We start from the raw sequence: 17837 nt of genomic DNA on the forward strand, positions 1-17837 counted from the left end.
GTTATCAACCTTCATCTCTCTCTCTGAAGGAAAGAGCGACAATGCAGTTTAAATAGATGTTTTCCATCTCATCTTGTTCCTGGAATGATTGAAGGCAATCAACAAAAACACACCATTTGCCATTTTTCATGTCTTTCACTTTAAAAAAAATTTTTAATCAATTTTCTGGATAAAAATCATTCTTCGTCTTCCTCTTCTGTGTGTTACGGCAGCTGTTCTCTAAGTTGGTAAACTCCAAATTAGAACTGCAGCAGTCAATCAATGGATTTGGATGGATTTTGCGTTTGTTTTGTCTTCTCTTTTTTCATTTTTTTCATGTGGTCATCATTGTCTCCAATCAGAAAATCTGAGGCAGGGACGTCTTGATGAAGCTTGAAGAAAGGAAGCAGGTCTCAGAAGAGTGTCGACAGTGCAGTGCTCAGCTTTCTAGTTCCTGGTCTCCAGCCCTTCTCTCTTGTTGAACAGCCAGCATATCAGAGCCTTGTCCAAGACCTGCAGCCAAAGTGCACCGTCATGTCTCCAACTACTGTAAGGCGCCATCTTGATAAAGCCACATTAGTGATGAAGAAGCAGGTGAAGGAAGCAGTGAGGAAGATTCCTACTCAGCCCCATCAACTGATGCTGGACTGCTAGGAGGAGGAGTTTTATCAGCGTTCCAGCCCATTGGCTGGATCCAAGCTGCTTTGAGAGGCATTCTATTTGTCTCGCATGTAGGCAGTTAAAGGGCACTCCCACATTCAACGTCTTGGCAAGTGAAATGAATGACATACACTCAGAATATGAAATCCCTGAGAAGAAAGTCAGAACCCCAACTGATCAGTCAGGCTCTCTGGAACAACACTGCAGGGTCCACTACTGCTGCAGAGGAGGTTGAGGAACATTGCAAACTTCAGGTGGTGCAACCTCACACAACAAGATGGAAGTCCTTGTATTGGCTGTGGAGTCGATCCTGAGAATCCTCAAAGAACAAGGAGAGGGGCTGTGAGAGCTGTCTGGGCTGCCCTTGGTGTTCCACTGTAAGTAGTAAATTCTTGTTTGGGTGTTTCATCACCTGCACTCCTACTCCATACCATGACCCTGCTGAACTCACAGAAATGATCCCAAGTGGATCTTGGAGAAAAGAAAAGTACTGGTTAAGTTCTTAAATGGTAGCTGGTCTCCTACAGCACTTGATCTAAAGCAGTAGACTATATGGGCTACATTCAGCCAAACATTTGTGTGTGTGTGTGTGTGTGTGTGTGTGTGTGTGTGTGTGTGTGTGTGTGTGTGTGTGCTTGCTTTTTGTTATCTTTTGGAGACTTTTTCTGATATAAACACTAACCTCATCAGGACCCTAGTCCTCATGGGGACAGAAGACAGGTCCTAATGTGGTGCAATTTAATTTATGAACACCTGGTCAAAGTTAGAGTGAAGGTGTTAATTGCAGTTAACCTTAAATTGAGGTTAAGGTCAGGCATCAATTGGTTAGGTTAGGGATGTTTCCCTGTAGAGGGACACAATGGGTGCACTGGCAAAAGGTTATTAACTTAATTATTTTATGTCCGCGAGGAGGGTGTGTATCTATAAACCATGATACCATTTTAAGTTAAAAGTAATGAATGGAAGTCAATGGAATGTCCTAATAAGGACAGCTATGCAAACCTCTGTCCCATCCCTGCGTCTATGGGCGAGAGGTGGGGTTCACCCTGGACAGGTCGCCAGTCCATCGCAGGGCCAACATACAGAGAGTAACAACCATTCACACTCACATTCACACCTACAGTCAATTTAGAGTATCAATCAGCCTCGTCCCCTCTTGATGTCTTTGGACGGTGGGAAGAAGCTGGAGTACCAGAGAGAACCCACACAGGAACAGGGAGAACATGGAGACTCCACACTGAAAGATCCCATGCCTGAGCCGGGACCTCGAACCCGGAACCTTCTTGCTGTGAGATGACAGTGCTGACCACTGCACCACTGTCTGTCATCTAATTTCTGACTACTGAATTCAGATAAAACTGAGGTCATCGTGTTTGGACCTAAACACCTCAGGGACACACTCTCTAATCAGATCTCTACTCTAGATGGCATCACCCTAACCCCGAGTCCAACTGCAAGGACACTTGGAGTCATTTTTGACCAGGACCTTTCCTTCAGCTCCCACATAAAGCATGTAACTAGGACCGCCTTCTTCCATCTGCAAAGTATCGCTAAGATTAGGAACATCCTTTCCCAGAGTGATGCTGAGAGACTGGTGCATGCATTTAGAGGCTCCCATTGAGGAATGAATTTCACCACTGGCAGACAGCTCTCCCTCCCTGACAGCATTTAAAAGGAGATGAATGATGGAATTATTAAAACTCTACCATTAACTGTTATTCAGGGCTGCTCCATTTGCTCTGACTCTCTTTGATTTTTTTGTTTTATTCAAACAAGTTGTTCCTCCTCTCTCTCTTCTTGCTGCTCTACCCCCCCCCCCCCCCATGTGATGTCTACTATCTCCTCCTCCTTGATGACAGTCATTGTGAGGTCAGGCTGAGGTCTCTTCATCAGCCCTCCTCTGCTTTCTGAACCATGAGCAGTTTTTCTGACTCGTTAAAACCCTGAACTCCATCTTGAACCCAAATTCTCAGCAGCCTGAACACATTTACTGAACTGGTCCCTCTTTGGTGAAACCATCAACATGTTTCTGAAGGCTCTGAATGTCTTGATGCTGATGTCATTCTGCTTCCTCTGACGTAGGCATGTTTGGTCCATTCTGTCACTGTGACATCAAAGACAACATTCTGAGATCAAAGAGTGAAAAAATATCCTGAGTTCAACTGAAGTCAAGTTTGGAAGTCGCCCATGAACTGGGTTCTCCTTTCAGACAACAATCAGGGGTGAATATTTGTTCCAGTGATGTCCTACTTGAACCTCAGTCCATATCAGTCATATGTTGTAAAGCAATGGTGCAGACACACTCATTGCCAGCAGCCCATATTCCCCTGTCCTCCATGTACTCTGTATGTACTACATCCACATGTACTATACAGTTCACTCCTGATAGTTTAGGAGGAACACAAAGAGGAAGCAGATCCAGCAGTCAAGCCTGATAAAGAAATGAAACAAGGCTCCATTCTATGATGGTGCAGAGAACCAAGGCACTTCTTCCTACCAGCTGCAGTGAGGTGAACAGAACCAAGCAGAGACAAATCTGAACACTGCCTGATCACTGATGCACCATTTCACCAATGACACATTTACAGAAATATATGATCCGCCTCCATCGTCAATAACGGATTGGAAAAGTTGCTCCAAATTGTTTGTCTTCTATCAAGAGAAAAATAGCATTGTTTTCCTAACAGAAACCAACTTCACCCTGAGCTTTTTGGTGAGCCTCTCGTGATGTGAAGGCAAGTTTTCTTCAAGTTGGAACTCAAGTCTTTTGTGAGCTGAGACTTGTTGTGTCACCTAACATTTATCAGCCTGATAGGAGTGTTGACTGATCTTTAGAAGCATCATTTTTTCAGCGTTGTGTTCATGCCTCTCCCCAGTGTGTATTTTCATGTGTGATTCTAGATGTGCCTTAACTGAAAATCTTGTGCCACAAACTGAGCAGGAAAACAGTTCCTCCCCAATGTGTGTTTGCATGTGTCTTTTCAGATGTCCCTTTTGTGAGAATTTTTTCCCACAAACTGAGCAGGGAAATGGTTTCTCCCCAGTGTGTGTTCTCATGTGTATAACCAAAGTCCTTCTGTAATTAAAACCTTCACTGCATGTTGAGCACCTGAAGACTTGTGACTGGCGGCTGGTGAGTGGAGACTTGTGGCTCGTGACTGGCGGCTGTGTCAACGCTTGATGGAGACTTCGACATCGCAACACAGCAGTACAATAAACACCACCACACTACCGACTCCATCACTCCTTTCAAAAGAAGATCATTCAACAACAGAGAACAGCCCTGTGGTAGAATTCCATCACCAGGCAAATAAAACAAGAGGCAGAATCGTCTTAAAATGTATAAGGAGGTCCCCAGTAAAGCCAGAGCTGCCTCAGTAAACATAGAAACTGCTGTTAAACCAGATATTTCTTTAGACCACTTTTATCAAATTAACAATCCAGATTGTTTCCTACTAGGCTGCTTCAGGAAGTCTTCCCTCAGTGAGCACCTCTTTATTCAATCTGATTCCTCTGTTTGTAGTAACAGGACATGAACCACAGTCCTTGAAGGTAGCTGTCATTAAACCACTGCTTCAGAAGCCTCCTCTAGACCCTGAGGTTCTAGCCAACTATGCACTGATAGCTAACCTCCCCTCCTCTCTAAAATCCTGGAGAAAGCAGTTGTGTTGCAGCAGGTATCTGGAGGGTGGGGGGCAGTTCATTCAGCCCTACCTGCGTCTCACAAGTCCACCTCCACATCAAGGAGAGGGGGCACTCCTTTGAAGACCGCAAGATACGCGTTCTAGCCAGGGAGGACAGATGGTTTGAAAGAGGGGTGAAAGAAGTCAAACTAGAACATCAATCTTTGAACAGAAGAGAGGGCCTCAGACACCACTTATCACCCACCTACAATGCCGTCCTTAGATCCCTCCCCAGGAGATGCAGCCAGCGTTCACGCCTTCATTCAGGTGACCTGAATGACCCTCCTAAGAGGGCTGGGAGGGGTAACGACCCGAAACTGAGGCCAACAACTCACATCACCACCTAATGAGCCTCTTGTTCTGGCCTGACGACCACTGTTTTTTTGCCACCACCCCCTTGGGTGGTTATATACCTGATACTTCCCACTGAGTTTTAGAACTTAGAAGCTTCTCCGGTGAGAGGCAAAATGTCTTCACTTACAAGGGGTTGGGTCCAGTTGCCTAGTTTGATCATTTTATGATAATAACGTTGACCTGGAAAACTGAGAATATTCACAAATACTAGAACCAGAGGTAACCTGTACCGATGCTCAACATGACAACCTACCCAACAAAAAGAGGAGAGAGACACACACACACACACAGCCTGTCTTCAGTATGAAAGCTGTGTCATGTTCTGTCTCGTTGGAAGACTTCTCTGACTGTGTTGTTCGCAGAGCTGCTGTGAATAAAGAGATACTACATCGATACCTGAGTCTCCAGCCACTGATTCCTCTCATCCACCTCTTTCTGACTAGGGCTGCAACTAACGACTATTTTAATAGTCAACTAGTCACGACTATTGAAATTATACGTCGACTAATCGGATAATTATTAATTTTTCTTCAATTTAGCTTTAAGTGGATTTTATTATGTGGCAAATGATAAGAAACACAAGAAAGATGGGTACAACGAAAAAAGACATCTTCTATTGAACACACTGAGGATTCGTACAAGAATTAAATAAAAATGTTCAATTTAAAACCAATTACGCACAGTGCTCGGTCAGTAGAGACATAAATCCATAAATAAATAAATAAATAAACCACTGTCCATTTTTGGAGGACAGGCAAATAAATAATAAATGAAAATCAAGTAAACATTTTTATAGCGAAAATACGCAGATAAAATGTACAATGTATGTCATAAAAACCGTAAACTATTATTGATTTTTGTCGACAACGTCGACTAATCGTTGCAGCCCTACTTTGCACTGCTTTAAGCACAGCGCCCATCACATAATAATAATAATAATAATACACAAAATGTAATATTTATTCAAGCACTGTAATTACATGTTTGTGTTGTTTGTAGTTGGGAAGGGTGCAGTAAAATCACAGCAAGGCTGTTTGTAATGCAGTATAAAGGAAAGAAAAAATACATCGAACTAAATGGAGCCTCTCATTCAGAGTTTCTCAAGGAGGGTAAGTTAATGTGTCTGCTTCTTAAACGTGAAAAAAAACCATAAACAATAATGCACCCCATTTTTTCTCTGTGTTCAAAGCCAAAGTGAAGTTCAGTATACCAGCTGAAAGAGACATGTGTGCTGGATGACACTGGAACAGAGGTTGACGAAGAGGTCTTCAGTGATATTCTGGAGGAAAAAAACGGACGATTGTTGGCGATCTCTCAGTCAAGTGGTCACTTGATCAAATTGTATTTTGTAGAGTTGCATTATTACCATGTCCATTTGAAGTTGGCTCAACGACACAAAAGAAACAAACTTATCCTGTAAGGAAATGACTGCTAACAAATGTTTCTGAAAACGATGTGCTCCCTGTTTACAGACTCTCCTGCACCTTATCACGATCTTCACGCTCATCAGAGACTGATAGTTTTCTCAAGTCTCCAAAAAGACCATGCATTGATGATGACAGTTCTTCACAGGCAAGAGAGGTGCGTTTTTCGTACATTCTTCTGCCAGGTTATAAATCAGCTATCAAGAATGACATCAATGTTTTGGTTGATCTTTTTTTTATTCTACTTGTTTTCAAACTTGTGAAGAGAGTTCTCGAACAAAAGCCCGGAGGGGAGAAAATCCTTACCGAATATGCAACTAAAAGAGAGATGAAGGATCGTACACGCAGAGAACTGGTCAATACTGTTGTAGCCGACATGTTGGAAAAGTACGGGTAAGTCACGTTCTCCTGGTACACGATTCAGTCAAGAGCATTCATAATGTTTGATTGAAGACATGTTTTTCACAGTAAAGAATATTGAAATGAGATTAGCAGTAAGGAATGCACGGTGGTGCAGTGGTGAGCACTGTGGCCTCACAGCAAGAAGGTTCCGGGTTTGAGTCCCGGGCGTGGGATGTTTCTGTGTGGAGTTTGCATGTTCTCCCTGTGTCTGCGTGGGTTCTCTCTGGTACTCCAGCTTCCTCCCACAGTCAAAAGACATCAAGAGAGGACGAGGCTGATTGATACTCTAAATTGACCGTAGGTATGAATGTGAGTGTGAATGGTTGTCTGTCTATATGTGTTGGCCCTGTGATGGACTGGTGACCTGTCCAGGGTGAACACCGCCTCTCGCCTGTTGATGCTGGGATAGGCTCCAGCCCCCCCGCGACACTTACTAGTAAGGAATAAGCAGAAGATGAGGATGGATGGATGGATGGATGGATTAGCAGTAAAGGACAACCATGGCAAGTAAACTGTGGCCTTGTGCAACATGGCTAGTAATGTCATACCTATTGTTTATGCTGACAGAAGCGCTCCGCCAAAGGACAAAAGAACACAATATGCATTGGGGATTGTAACACTGTTCCCTGCTCTGAAAGATCCCTATTCGAAAAAGGGCTATGTAAGAATATATTTTAGCGAAAAGTTTACCAACTTTTAAAATTTTGTCTAATCATGCTTTAGTTTCTTAATTTATTTTCAACCTTGATTTTAGGAGCATTTCTTTGATGCCGACAGCAATGAGGGCTACATTGCCTGGAAGCTTAAAAACAGACAGCGAGAACTCAGCAGTGGCAGTCGCAGTGGAGTTCGGAGAAGGAGCTCTCAAACCTCCGACAGCAGCGGACCAGAGTTCGAGAGGGAAGTGACGAAAGAGCAAAAGCTGGAGGGGGACCAGTGCTGTGAGGCACACAGCACAGACAAAGAACAGATCTTCATGAAAATGAGAGCGACCTTCCAGCGCAGACAAAAGTTGATCCATGATCCAGAGCGATGCAGCACAGTGCTTACAGTTTCCCCAAGGTTCCTTGACGCTAAAGGCCTTGTGAGTTCAAGTTAATTATGTTGATGATACTTTATCTTATCTTATGTTATTTATTTTTTAGATTATCATGAACAGCTTTGTAAAGATGAAAGTTGTAATTTCTTTCCATGGCCACTGTCATCTTGCCTTATTGTGTGGACTGTGACATGGTTGTGCTGATTTTTTTTTCTTCAAATCAGACATTCTCCTCCCCTCTTCTCAGGTTGGGATAGCGACATGGCCTCAGTTCTCCTACTTGTCTACCTCCTGCCACCAAGTGGAAAGAAGGGAGTTGTGAGGATCAGTGTCCGGGAAGCTGCGGATGGTGTAGTGAAGTTTCAGAAGGTCAGTGTATCCTGATTTTCATCGGGAAACAGTCCAATACCAACGAGTGGAATCCACATTCCAAAACAAACAGATGTCTTGACCAATTATCATTTCTCTTGATACAAAGGAATTTCCTAAGTGGATTTGCACACAATGGGGTAGCACAACAGCATTCTAGATTAAGTAAACACATCTCTGTAATAACTTTATAAATAGCAATTGATATCAGCAAAATGCATTGACACGGTAACTCAAAATGTTCTTTTTTTCCCCTTTCAGTTATCCTCCATCTGTGCTTTCAGATTTCTGTCCGACTTCTCCAAAAAAAAGATGAATTGTGTAGTAATCTTTTGTTTTGTCTTGCAGTCGGGTGGAAGCCTCCAAGAGCACCGTGGCCCAGCCCAGCGGAGGCAGCCTACATCCTGGCAGTGGGCACCACAAGAAAAAAACATCCATGATTACTACATTGCGATGGATGGTGAGCTCCTTCCTTGCAAGGCCAGGTCTTCCCTGTCAGCCTTTGACGAACTGTTCAAGTCACATTATGTGTTTGGCATCTCCTATGACCAGGCATTAAATAGCCTGTACACATTCGTGCAAACCATCCATCCATCGTCATCTTCCGCTTATTCCTTACTAGTAAGGGTCGTGGGGGGTGGAGCCTATCCCAGCAGCCTTCAGGTGAGAGGCGGGGTTCACCCTGGACAGGTCGCCAGTCCATCACAGGGCCAACATAGAGAGACAAACAACCATTCACACTCACATTCATACCTACGGTCAATTTAGAGTATCAATCAGTCTCGTCCCCTCTTGATGTCTTTGGACTGTGGGAGGAAGCTGGAGTACCAGAGAGAACCCACACAGACACAAGGAGAACATGCAGACTCACACAGAAAGATCCAGTGCTGGAGCCAGGACTCGAACCCGGAACCTTCTTGCTGTGAGGCCACAGTGCTCACCACTGCACCACCGTGCAGCCTTCGTGCAAACCACCATCTACAATATTGATGTGGGACTTTCCTGAAACTCCCAGAGTCAAGGACCTCAGGGCAAAGCTTCTCCACTGAAGTTGTGATGTATAAGTGCTTTGTGTGCCAGTCTGCTTTTGTCACCATCCAGCAGTTGCTCCGTCACCTCAGACTTACACGTGCCTTTTTACCCAGCACAAAGTTTCATTTGCTCTGTGACCAGAATGGATGCCGTCAGAGATTTTGTACATTTCCTGGATTCAGGAAACATCTGCATTCCAAGCACAGTTCTGAAAGTCTTGTTCCAAATGATAATGAATCTGTCACGCCCTCAGTTGATGTATCTGATCAGCAAACGATGTCAGCTTCGAATTCGCAGCAACCAGTGAATTCTGGAAGCTGTAAATGAGACTAGGCAACATACCCAAGAAACGTGTGCATCCCTTATTGGAAAACTACAAAGCTGTGGTGTGGCTACTAACGTCATAAAGACTGTTGTGGAAAATATGGAGGAGGTTGTAGAGGAACTACATTCAAATGTGAAAGATGATGTTGTAAAATTGCTCCCCGGTGATGAGGACTTGAGAACAAAAAATGTAATGGTTATTTTGAAAGCCTTGAAAATCCATTTAGCAAACTGAACCCTGAGGCAAAATGGAAAAGACACTAACTTTTCCGTGATAAATGGGGACTTGTAGAACCAGTTGAGGTTGCGCTTGGTGTGAGGTATGACACCAGAAGGAATCGAACCCCTGGCACATATGATCAAGTTCCTGTGACGGACAAATTTGTGTCCATTCTTCTATTAGAAACAGGGAAGTTCATCAATCATATTTTGCAGCCTTGTGAAAAGACTGTTTTTTTTTTTTTTTTAAGATTTCTGTGATGGGAGTTATTTTAAAGATCCCCCCCTCTCCTCTAAAAAAAACCAAACTCTCTCCAAATACAGATATTTCACGATGATTTTGAATTGCGAAGTCCACTAGGATCCAAACATGGTATCCATAAGATTGGAAGTATATACTTTATTTTACGAAATCTGTCTCCCAAGATAAACTCAGCGCTTATGAATATTCATCTTTTAGCACTTTTTCCACACAGGAGGATGTAAAAAAGTATGGATTTAATCTTATCTTAGAACCCATCGTACATGATCTGACAGTCCTTGAATGTACAGGAGTTGAAGTTCCTTTCTCTGATGAATCACTTTGTGGAACACTTGCACAGGTGACGATTTGGGATTGCACTCACTGCTTGGGTATGTGGAATCATTCATTCATTCATTCATCGTCTTCCGCTTATTCCTTTCTGTTAAGGGTCGCGGGGGGGTGGAGCCTATCCCAGTGTCTACGGGCGAGAGGTGGGGTTCACCCTGGACAGGTCACCAGTCCATCACAGGGCCAACACATAGAGACAGACAACCATTCACACTCACAGTCACACCTACAGTCAATTTAGAGTATCAATCAGCCTCGTCCCCTCTTGATGTCTTTGGACTGTGGGAGGGAGCTGGAGTACCAGAGAGAACCCACGCAGGAACAGGGAGAACATGGAGACTCCACACAAGCTCCTACAGAACTCCACACTCGAACCCGGAACCTTCTTGCTGTGAGGCCGCAGTGCTAACCATGCTGTTATTGCCGCTTTTGTCTGGTAGACAGGCAAACCTCACAGACGGTTTTCAGCGATGATGATCCAAGAATAACACTGCGGAACAAAGTACTGCATGCTCAGCACTGTAATGATTTGAAAGCAGATCCTACACTGCCATCAACATCTGGAGTGAAACCAGCATGTTTACTCATGATCTCCACTATTTTGATGTTTCTGATAACTATGCTGTGAACATTATGCACGACATATTGGAAATAATACCAATAACATCGTATCCAAGTCCGATATTTGTTACAGGATGTATTCATACAATTACGGCTTTGTAGAGAGAAAAAAAAAATCGACCAACCAGAATCAATTTCGAGCAGACTGGAAATGTAATTGGTCTGAATGCCATTCAGGCATTTTGCTTGATCCGAAACGTGCCGTTGATATTTGGAGATGTTGTGCAAGAAGGAAATCCACATTGGTGACTCTTGTTGCTTCTGCTGCAAATCATCAACATCGTATTTTCTCCTGTTATCACAAATGGCATGACAGTGTATCTGAAACATCTCGTTCTTGAGCACCACACCCTTTTCAAGGAGCTTTATCCGCATCGCAAAATCACACGCTGCCCCAGAGCCATTCGAAAAATAGGTCCCGTTCTTCATGTTTGAGGCCAAACATCGTTTTTTGTTGTTTTTTTTCAAGAACACAATCAAGAATTTCCCAAACATAACAAAGTCATTAGCTAATAAGCATCAGATGGCTGTGGCACCACCACTGGGAATCAAAGCCATTCAAAAGGGTTGACTGTGGTCCTGTCTATGTTTGAGCCATTTGATCTGCAGACAACATACGGTTTTGATAGAGATGACCACTATGTGGTGCCAGGGCGTGTAAGTTGTGCAAGTGGCTGCACAGTTTCCTTCTTGGCAATCCATCCATCCATCGTCATCTTCCGCTTATTCCTACACATTAAGGGTCGCGGGGGGGCTGGAGCCTATCCCAGCATCTACGGGGGAGAGGCGGGGTTCACCCTGGACAGGTCGCCAGTCCATCGCAGGGCCAACACATAGAGGCAGACAACCATTCACACTCACAGTCACACCTACGGTCAATTTAGAGAATCAATCAGCCTCGTTCCCAAATTGCATGTCTTTGGACTGTGGGAGGAAGCTGGAGTACCAGAGAGAACCCACACAGGAACAGGGAGAACATGGAGACTCCACACAGAAAGATCCTGTGCCCGAGCCGGGACTGGAACCCAGAACCTTCTTGCTGTGAGGCAACAGTGCTGACCACTGCACCACCGTGCTGCCTTCTTGGCAATCATTTTTGGAATAATTGATTTTACAGGAGTGGTTTTTTTTTTTTAGTTTTTGTACCATGGCTCCTAACAAGAATTGACTTCCATAGCGTCCATAACATTCTCGTTAAGAATAAAGATGTGAAATTTTCAAGTAACTCTTGTGTGGACTATGAATGACTGAGGTGTTAACAGTTCACCTCGAAAGGGTTGGGTGTACACCAGCAGTGTTGTGCTAGTTACCGCAAAACTCGCCCGAGTTTCCGCCATGATGTCTTGCACGTTCTTGCTGTTATAAACAAACACGCCCCTCACTCTCCTCCTGTCTCTTCCGCCAAGCCCCCCCCGACACAGGAAGTTAACACAGTGGCTCAGCCGAGATGGTAAAATAATGTAAAATAAACTAATAAACGGATCGTTTAGTCACTATAACTGAGTTATTGAATTTTCAAAGTAATGCGTTTGATTATTAGTTACTGCCAAAGTTACTTTTTTGGCAGTAACGCGTTACTCCCAACACTGTACACCAGTCAGGCTATATTCTCACTGTCAGAGTGTTAAATACAGAGTTCTACAAATGACTTACTTTGAGTATATATTTTACTCTCTGGGATTTCTAGGTTTACACCACAAGTGTCAAAACAGCACTGACAAGAGAGTAAAATTGCACTCTCACAGGGTTCAAATGTCACTCTTTATTTGGAGTATACGTGTTACCCTTTTGATTGGAGTTCAGTGAACACCGAACTCTCGGATCTGTGTGTGCACTGAAACCGGGGTTAAATGTACACTTATAGAGTACAATATGCACTGGGATTTTTGCTGTGCACAATTACAACGATCCATCTCCCTTCTGTATCTGTCAGATGTTTCATTACGCGGCCTTTAAACTTGCCAAGCAAGATAGCGACCCCTGCTGATCGGTTGCTGCCACATGAGAACCATAAATCCTGACTCCTCCGAGGTGCTGACTCTGTATCAGAAGCACGAGATTCTATTGGAAAGTAAAAATCTGCACCTTTGTTCTGGCAATATCATCAAATACTTTCACTCTTCAACTCATTTCTGATACCCCTGGCATTAACAGAACTGAAATGACATTCAACCCCACACAGGAAACAAAAACCCCCTAAGGAAAATTCAGAAGCGCTCAAGAATCCTCTCTGAGGAGGAGCGCTGCTAATGTGTCTGCGACGGACGCAGAGAGTCCAGCTCTTAAAGGGCTGATTTAACCAGCTTTCCAAGCTATTTACTTTAACTGAAGTTAAGGAGAAAAACAGAAACAAAAAGGTGTTACTTTCTCTTTGAAGAGGCTGAATTTCAGTTGAACTTCTAAAGCCTAGTAGGCTAAACCAGTTGAACCCAGTCTGTAAGCCTGTAGTAAACCTCCATCCATCCACGCTGTATGGAACCAGCTAAGCAGCACTCATACGTCCTTCACTGTAACTTTTGACCGTCAACAAGCGCTGCTGCCCCTCTGAAGCCTGCTCTCCTCCCTTTTTTTTTTTTCGCCTTCTCCACCAGCGGCCACAGCTTGCTCCTTGCATCTTTATCTTCTCGGGTCAGGTCCTCCAGTATCTTGATCTTTCTCTCTTTGAGGACACCAGAGGTTCTGGCGTCCTTCCAGGTCTTGACTCTGTGGGACCGGGACAGGAACTGGACGACGGTCCGGTGGCTGGAGCGATCTTCTCCGGAGCGGGGACCCAAGCGGTGCGCGAAGTCCACGGAGAGGGGCAGCTGGTCACGGATGTCTGGGGAGATCTGTCTGAAGAGGTCGGTGATGATCTTCTCGACGTTTTCTCGGACCGCTCAGGGATCCCTGCGACCCGGAGATCCCTGCGACCCGGAGATTCCACCTTCTCTTGTAGGCTTGTAGCAGTTTTCTTAGTCACATCCTCCACTTGTGTCCCAAAGAATTCAAGGGAGTCTGTGACGCTTCTTTAAGTGTCTGTGTTGGATTGAACAGAGCTTTCTAGCGATGACTTGGCTTGACTTGCAGCGACTCTTCCAGTGACTTTTGTGCATATGAATGCATGTTGTCAAGAAGTAAGTTCTTACTCACAATAGTCCAGCAGACAGGCGCAGTGCACAGGTCCGATGCCAGGTAAAACGTTTGGTCCGGCCTCGGTTCAATCAGCTGATAAATTAAATGCAGCTGGCTTCAGTTCAACAGGGAAAAAAAAGGTCAGATCTCGTCTCTCTTTCCTCAGTCTTGGCTTTTAAACAGTTCAGGGAGGCAAATCAAGCCCTGGGGTGAAGGAAAGGGTTAACGAGAAAAGTTAACGTTCACTCATTTCATCGCAAAGTGCCTCACTCTCACAGAGACGCCATCTTCCGGTCACCGCCTGCTCGCGAGGCTTTGAGCGTCGCCACATACGTCATCAAAATGCGTTTTTTAAAAAGAGAACCTGGAGCACCCGATTCGTCACTACCGCTGCTACCAGGTTAGCGAGTTTAGCAAACTTCAGCGAGTCTGGAGTGGCACAGAGAACAGAGCTTGGACTCTGCTCGTTTTGAAGAAGAAGAAGAAGAAAAGAAGCGGAAGGCCTCGGTCTTTGTCTCCTGAAGGCTGAGTGGCGCCGGTAGAACCTCAACATGTGCGCCGCGCAGCTGCTGCGGGTGTCGGTCCAGGAGCGGATCCTCGCCGCCGCTGAAGACTTCCTGCTGCAGCTGGGAGAAGGAGACTCAGCGGCTGGAGTCCCGGTGCTGAGAGCGCTGCTCACCGAGCGGCTGGCGGCGGCCGCGGAGCAGATCGTGGCTCTGCTGGAGGAAACCGTGGCGGAGTACGAGCGGGAGAACCGCCGTCAGAGGTTGCTGCTCGATGCCGTGCTGAAGCCCCGAGTCAGGCTGGACAGAGCAGGTGAGTCCCCCCACACTGACCAGGAGAACCGGTGTTGTGTCGCTCCCAGCAGCATCGACCGATAGCGATGTCTGTCTGTTTATGCCAGCGCCTCAAAAAACTGCTCCTTTGAGTTTGGACTCGCCAGGTTGGCTATCAAGTGATGCTCCAGTGTAGAATCGTGCCAATGCCAGCCAGCAAGTGTCTCCGGTCCAGTTGAGTCAGCCAGTATCTTTGTGTTTGGTCCTGTTTGGCTCCTCAGAACCACTGCAGGCAGGTTTCCCCACCTCTTAGAGCGCTTTCTCACCTAATGGTCTGGTCCAAGGTCCGGACTTTTTTGTTGTTGTTGTTGCATTGTTTTCATTTAGTCCAGGAAAGTTGGCTTTCTCACTGCTATTATGAAAGCGGACCAAAGGAGCTACCTACGTCACGACGCCATTAACCGCCATTATCTGCGCCTGTCATCGATTGGCTTGTGGATGAGCGTGCATCTGACGTTACCGGGTCAGAAGTGCTCTGGCAGTGTATTTGTTTTGGTCCAGCAAAAAAGTTACCATCAACCATGGATCTGCGGATTCACTTTGTCGTTGATAGACGCCCCACTCTTTTTTATGGCATAGCGCGCCTTTTTGTATGCCTGCCTCAACTTTTTCATTTTTAGGTGACATTTCTCCGCTGTTCTGTCACCCCCCAATCCTCTCCGAAAAAACACGAAACGTCTCCGAGTTCCGGTGGGTCTTCTCCAGTTCATTTTTGATTTCGTCCTCTGACCATATCTGAGTGAAGTACTTAATTTCCTCCTCCCCCCAACCACAGCTCATCTTTGATTTGTTTATGTTTTTTCTGCGGGAACGAGACGTTAAAATATGACGTGTATCTTGCTTTTGGTCGGATAGTCCGAAAAATGCTTTCACATTACACAGCAGCGGACTTTGGACCAGGGTAATCGGGACCGAGACCACCTCCTGAGGCAGGAACAAAGACTCGGTCCTTAGTCCGGACCGTGGTCCGGTGGAGCTTTCACATCTTTCAATTTGCTCCGGACTATCTGGAAAGTCCGAAAGTCCGGAGCAAACAAAGAAGGTGAGAAAGCGCCCTTAATTAAACTAAGTATCGTTCCAGGCTCACTAATGAGCCCCTCCACTCCATTCAGGCCCAGGTTTAAAATCCTGTCAGCTCAATTCTCTCAGTGAGCAAAGAAGTGGAGGAGCAGAACACAAGAGGGGAAGGAAGTCAAGGGTTCACCTGTTGAGGGATTTCCTCTCTGTGAGATTGAGACTGAGTCAAGATGTGAGACAGGACAAGAGAAACTCAAGCTTTGGCTCCTTTGTGTTATTTTTCTGAAATGGAGCACTTGATGTGAACATGCACAGTTTTATTAATATGCTCTTATTTTGAAATGCAGCCCTACTTTAATTAGTCAATGAGACACCATCATACACATCTGCAGTCATTCAAGTATGTTCAGTTTGAAGTTACGTGATAACAGATCTTAGTTGATTTCTGTTTCTGTCTGTTGCTCCACTGTTTCAGAGTCAAATGAAGAGATTCTGATGTTGCTGTTTGTGTCCTCCAGATGTGGAGCAGCTGCTGGTGATTAAAGAAGAGGTTCCCCCTGAGCTGCAGGACCCAGAGCCCCCCCACATTAAAGAGGAGTGGGAGGAGCTCTGGACCAGTGAGGAGGGAGTGCAGCTTCAAGGGCAGGAGGAGGCTGATATCACCACGTTCCCCTGCACTCTGGTCCCTGTGAAGAGTGAAGGGGACGAAGAGAAACCTCAGTTCCCACAGCTTCATCAGAGTCTAACTGAGGAGAACTTGAAAGAAGAGTCTCTGAGCAGCAGCCCAGTTCATCCTCTGAAAACAGAAGCTGATGGAGAAGAGAGTGGAGGACCAGAACCAGAACCAGCCAGCAAGGTAGATCCAGATCCACTTGTACAACCCCAGACTGAAGACCAGATGTCAGACTCTTCTGAAGCTGAGACTGAAGTCAGTGAGGATGATTGGGTCAGACCTGATAACACGGCCACCTCTGAGCACAACGAAGACTTTTGCTCAAGGAGGAATTTGCTTCAGAAATTGAGCCCAGGACAGGAAGTGACTCATTGCAGCTCAAAAGAGCAAAAAGTAAAAACTGAAAGAGAATCAGAAATCATCAGGAACGTGACCTTTGGTCCATCTGAATCTGAGGCAGAAGTCAGGAAGGATGAGCGCCCCTTTAGGTGCTCAATGTGCAGTAAAGGTTATAGCTACAAAAGTAGTTTAAATAAACACATAAGAACACACACTGGGGAGAAACCGTTCTCATGCTCAGTTTGTGGCAAAAGATTTTCAGAAAAGGCATATCTGAAAAGTCACATGAGAACACACACTGGGGAGAAACCATTCCCATGTTCCATTTGTGACAAAACATTCTCACTTAAGGGACATCTGAAAACACACATGAGCATTCACACTGGGGAGAAACCAGTCCCCTGCCCTGTCTGTGGCAAAAGATTCTCAGAGAAGGGACAACTAACAAGACACATGAGAACGCACACAGGAGAGAAACCATTCCCCTGCTCAGTTTGTGGCACAAGATTTTCCAAAAAGGGGGATCTGAAAATTCATATGAGAACACATACTGGGGAGAAACCATTCCCCTGCTCAGTTTGTGACAGAAGATTCTTGGTTAATTCACATCTACGATCACACATGAGATTGCACACTGGGGAGAAACCCTTCCCTTGCCCAGTTTGTGGTAAAGGATTCCCAGAGAATGGACATCTGAAAAGACATATGAGAACACACACTGGGGAGAAACCATTCCCCTGCTCCGTATGTGGCAAAAGATTCTCAGAAAAAGGATATCTCAAAAGACATATGAGAACGCACACTGGAGAGAAACCATTCCCCTGCACAGTTTGTGGTAAAAGATTCACAGAAAAAGGACAACTGAAAACACACATGAAAACACACCCTTGAGATAAACCATTCGTCACAACATGGCTGTGAAGCCATGACCAGAGTAAGAGTTGCACGTTGAAGGCCAAATAATGAATTTATTTAACAAAAAAATGCGAAAATAAACCGAAATTGAACTAAGAGAACGATGGAATGTGATCATTAGTAGAGCCAGTGGTGTGTGTGTGTGTGTGTGCGTGCGTGTGTGTGTGTGTGTGTGTGCATGAGTTTAACAGAGGTGAAAGGAAGAGATGTTGGCTGCAGAAAATCAAAGTGACAATGGATGAGGAGGA

At 45.1% G+C, this 17837-nt stretch overlaps 1 protein-coding gene across 1 annotated transcript; it reads left to right on the plus strand.

The window, feature by feature from the left end:
- Nucleotides 1-12699: 12699 nt before the first annotated feature.
- LOC147272358 (uncharacterized) lies at nt 12700-17565 on the plus strand. Its single transcript, XM_086202805.1, has 5 exons — nt 12700-12769; nt 13393-13629; nt 16181-16392; nt 16792-17197; nt 17366-17565. The coding sequence occupies exons 1-5, from the start codon at nt 12700-12702 to the stop codon at nt 17563-17565; spliced, it is 1125 nt and encodes a 374-aa protein (XP_086058931.1).
- Nucleotides 17566-17837: the final 272 nt, after the last annotated feature.

Source organism: Aulostomus chinensis, chromosome 1 (assembly GCF_037954235.1).
Source record: "Aulostomus chinensis isolate RoL2024-O1b breed Wild chromosome 1, RoL_Achi_v1.0, whole genome shotgun sequence".
Lineage (NCBI taxonomy): Eukaryota > Metazoa > Chordata > Actinopteri > Syngnathiformes > Aulostomidae > Aulostomus > Aulostomus chinensis.

Bases quoted from the DNA above. Each gene is read 5' to 3' on its own strand.
- LOC147272358 (XM_086202805.1), top strand. From the start codon at position 12,700: ATGAGAACCATAAATCCTGACTCCTCCGAGGTGCTGACTCTGTATCAG. The intron at 12,770-13,392 runs GTAAAAATCTGC...GCGTCCTTCCAG, and splicing joins GCACGAGATTCTATTGGAAA to GTCTTGACTCTGTGGGACCG. The intron at 13,630-16,180 runs GTAGGCTTGTAG...TGTGTCCTCCAG, and splicing joins CGGAGATTCCACCTTCTCTT to ATGTGGAGCAGCTGCTGGTG.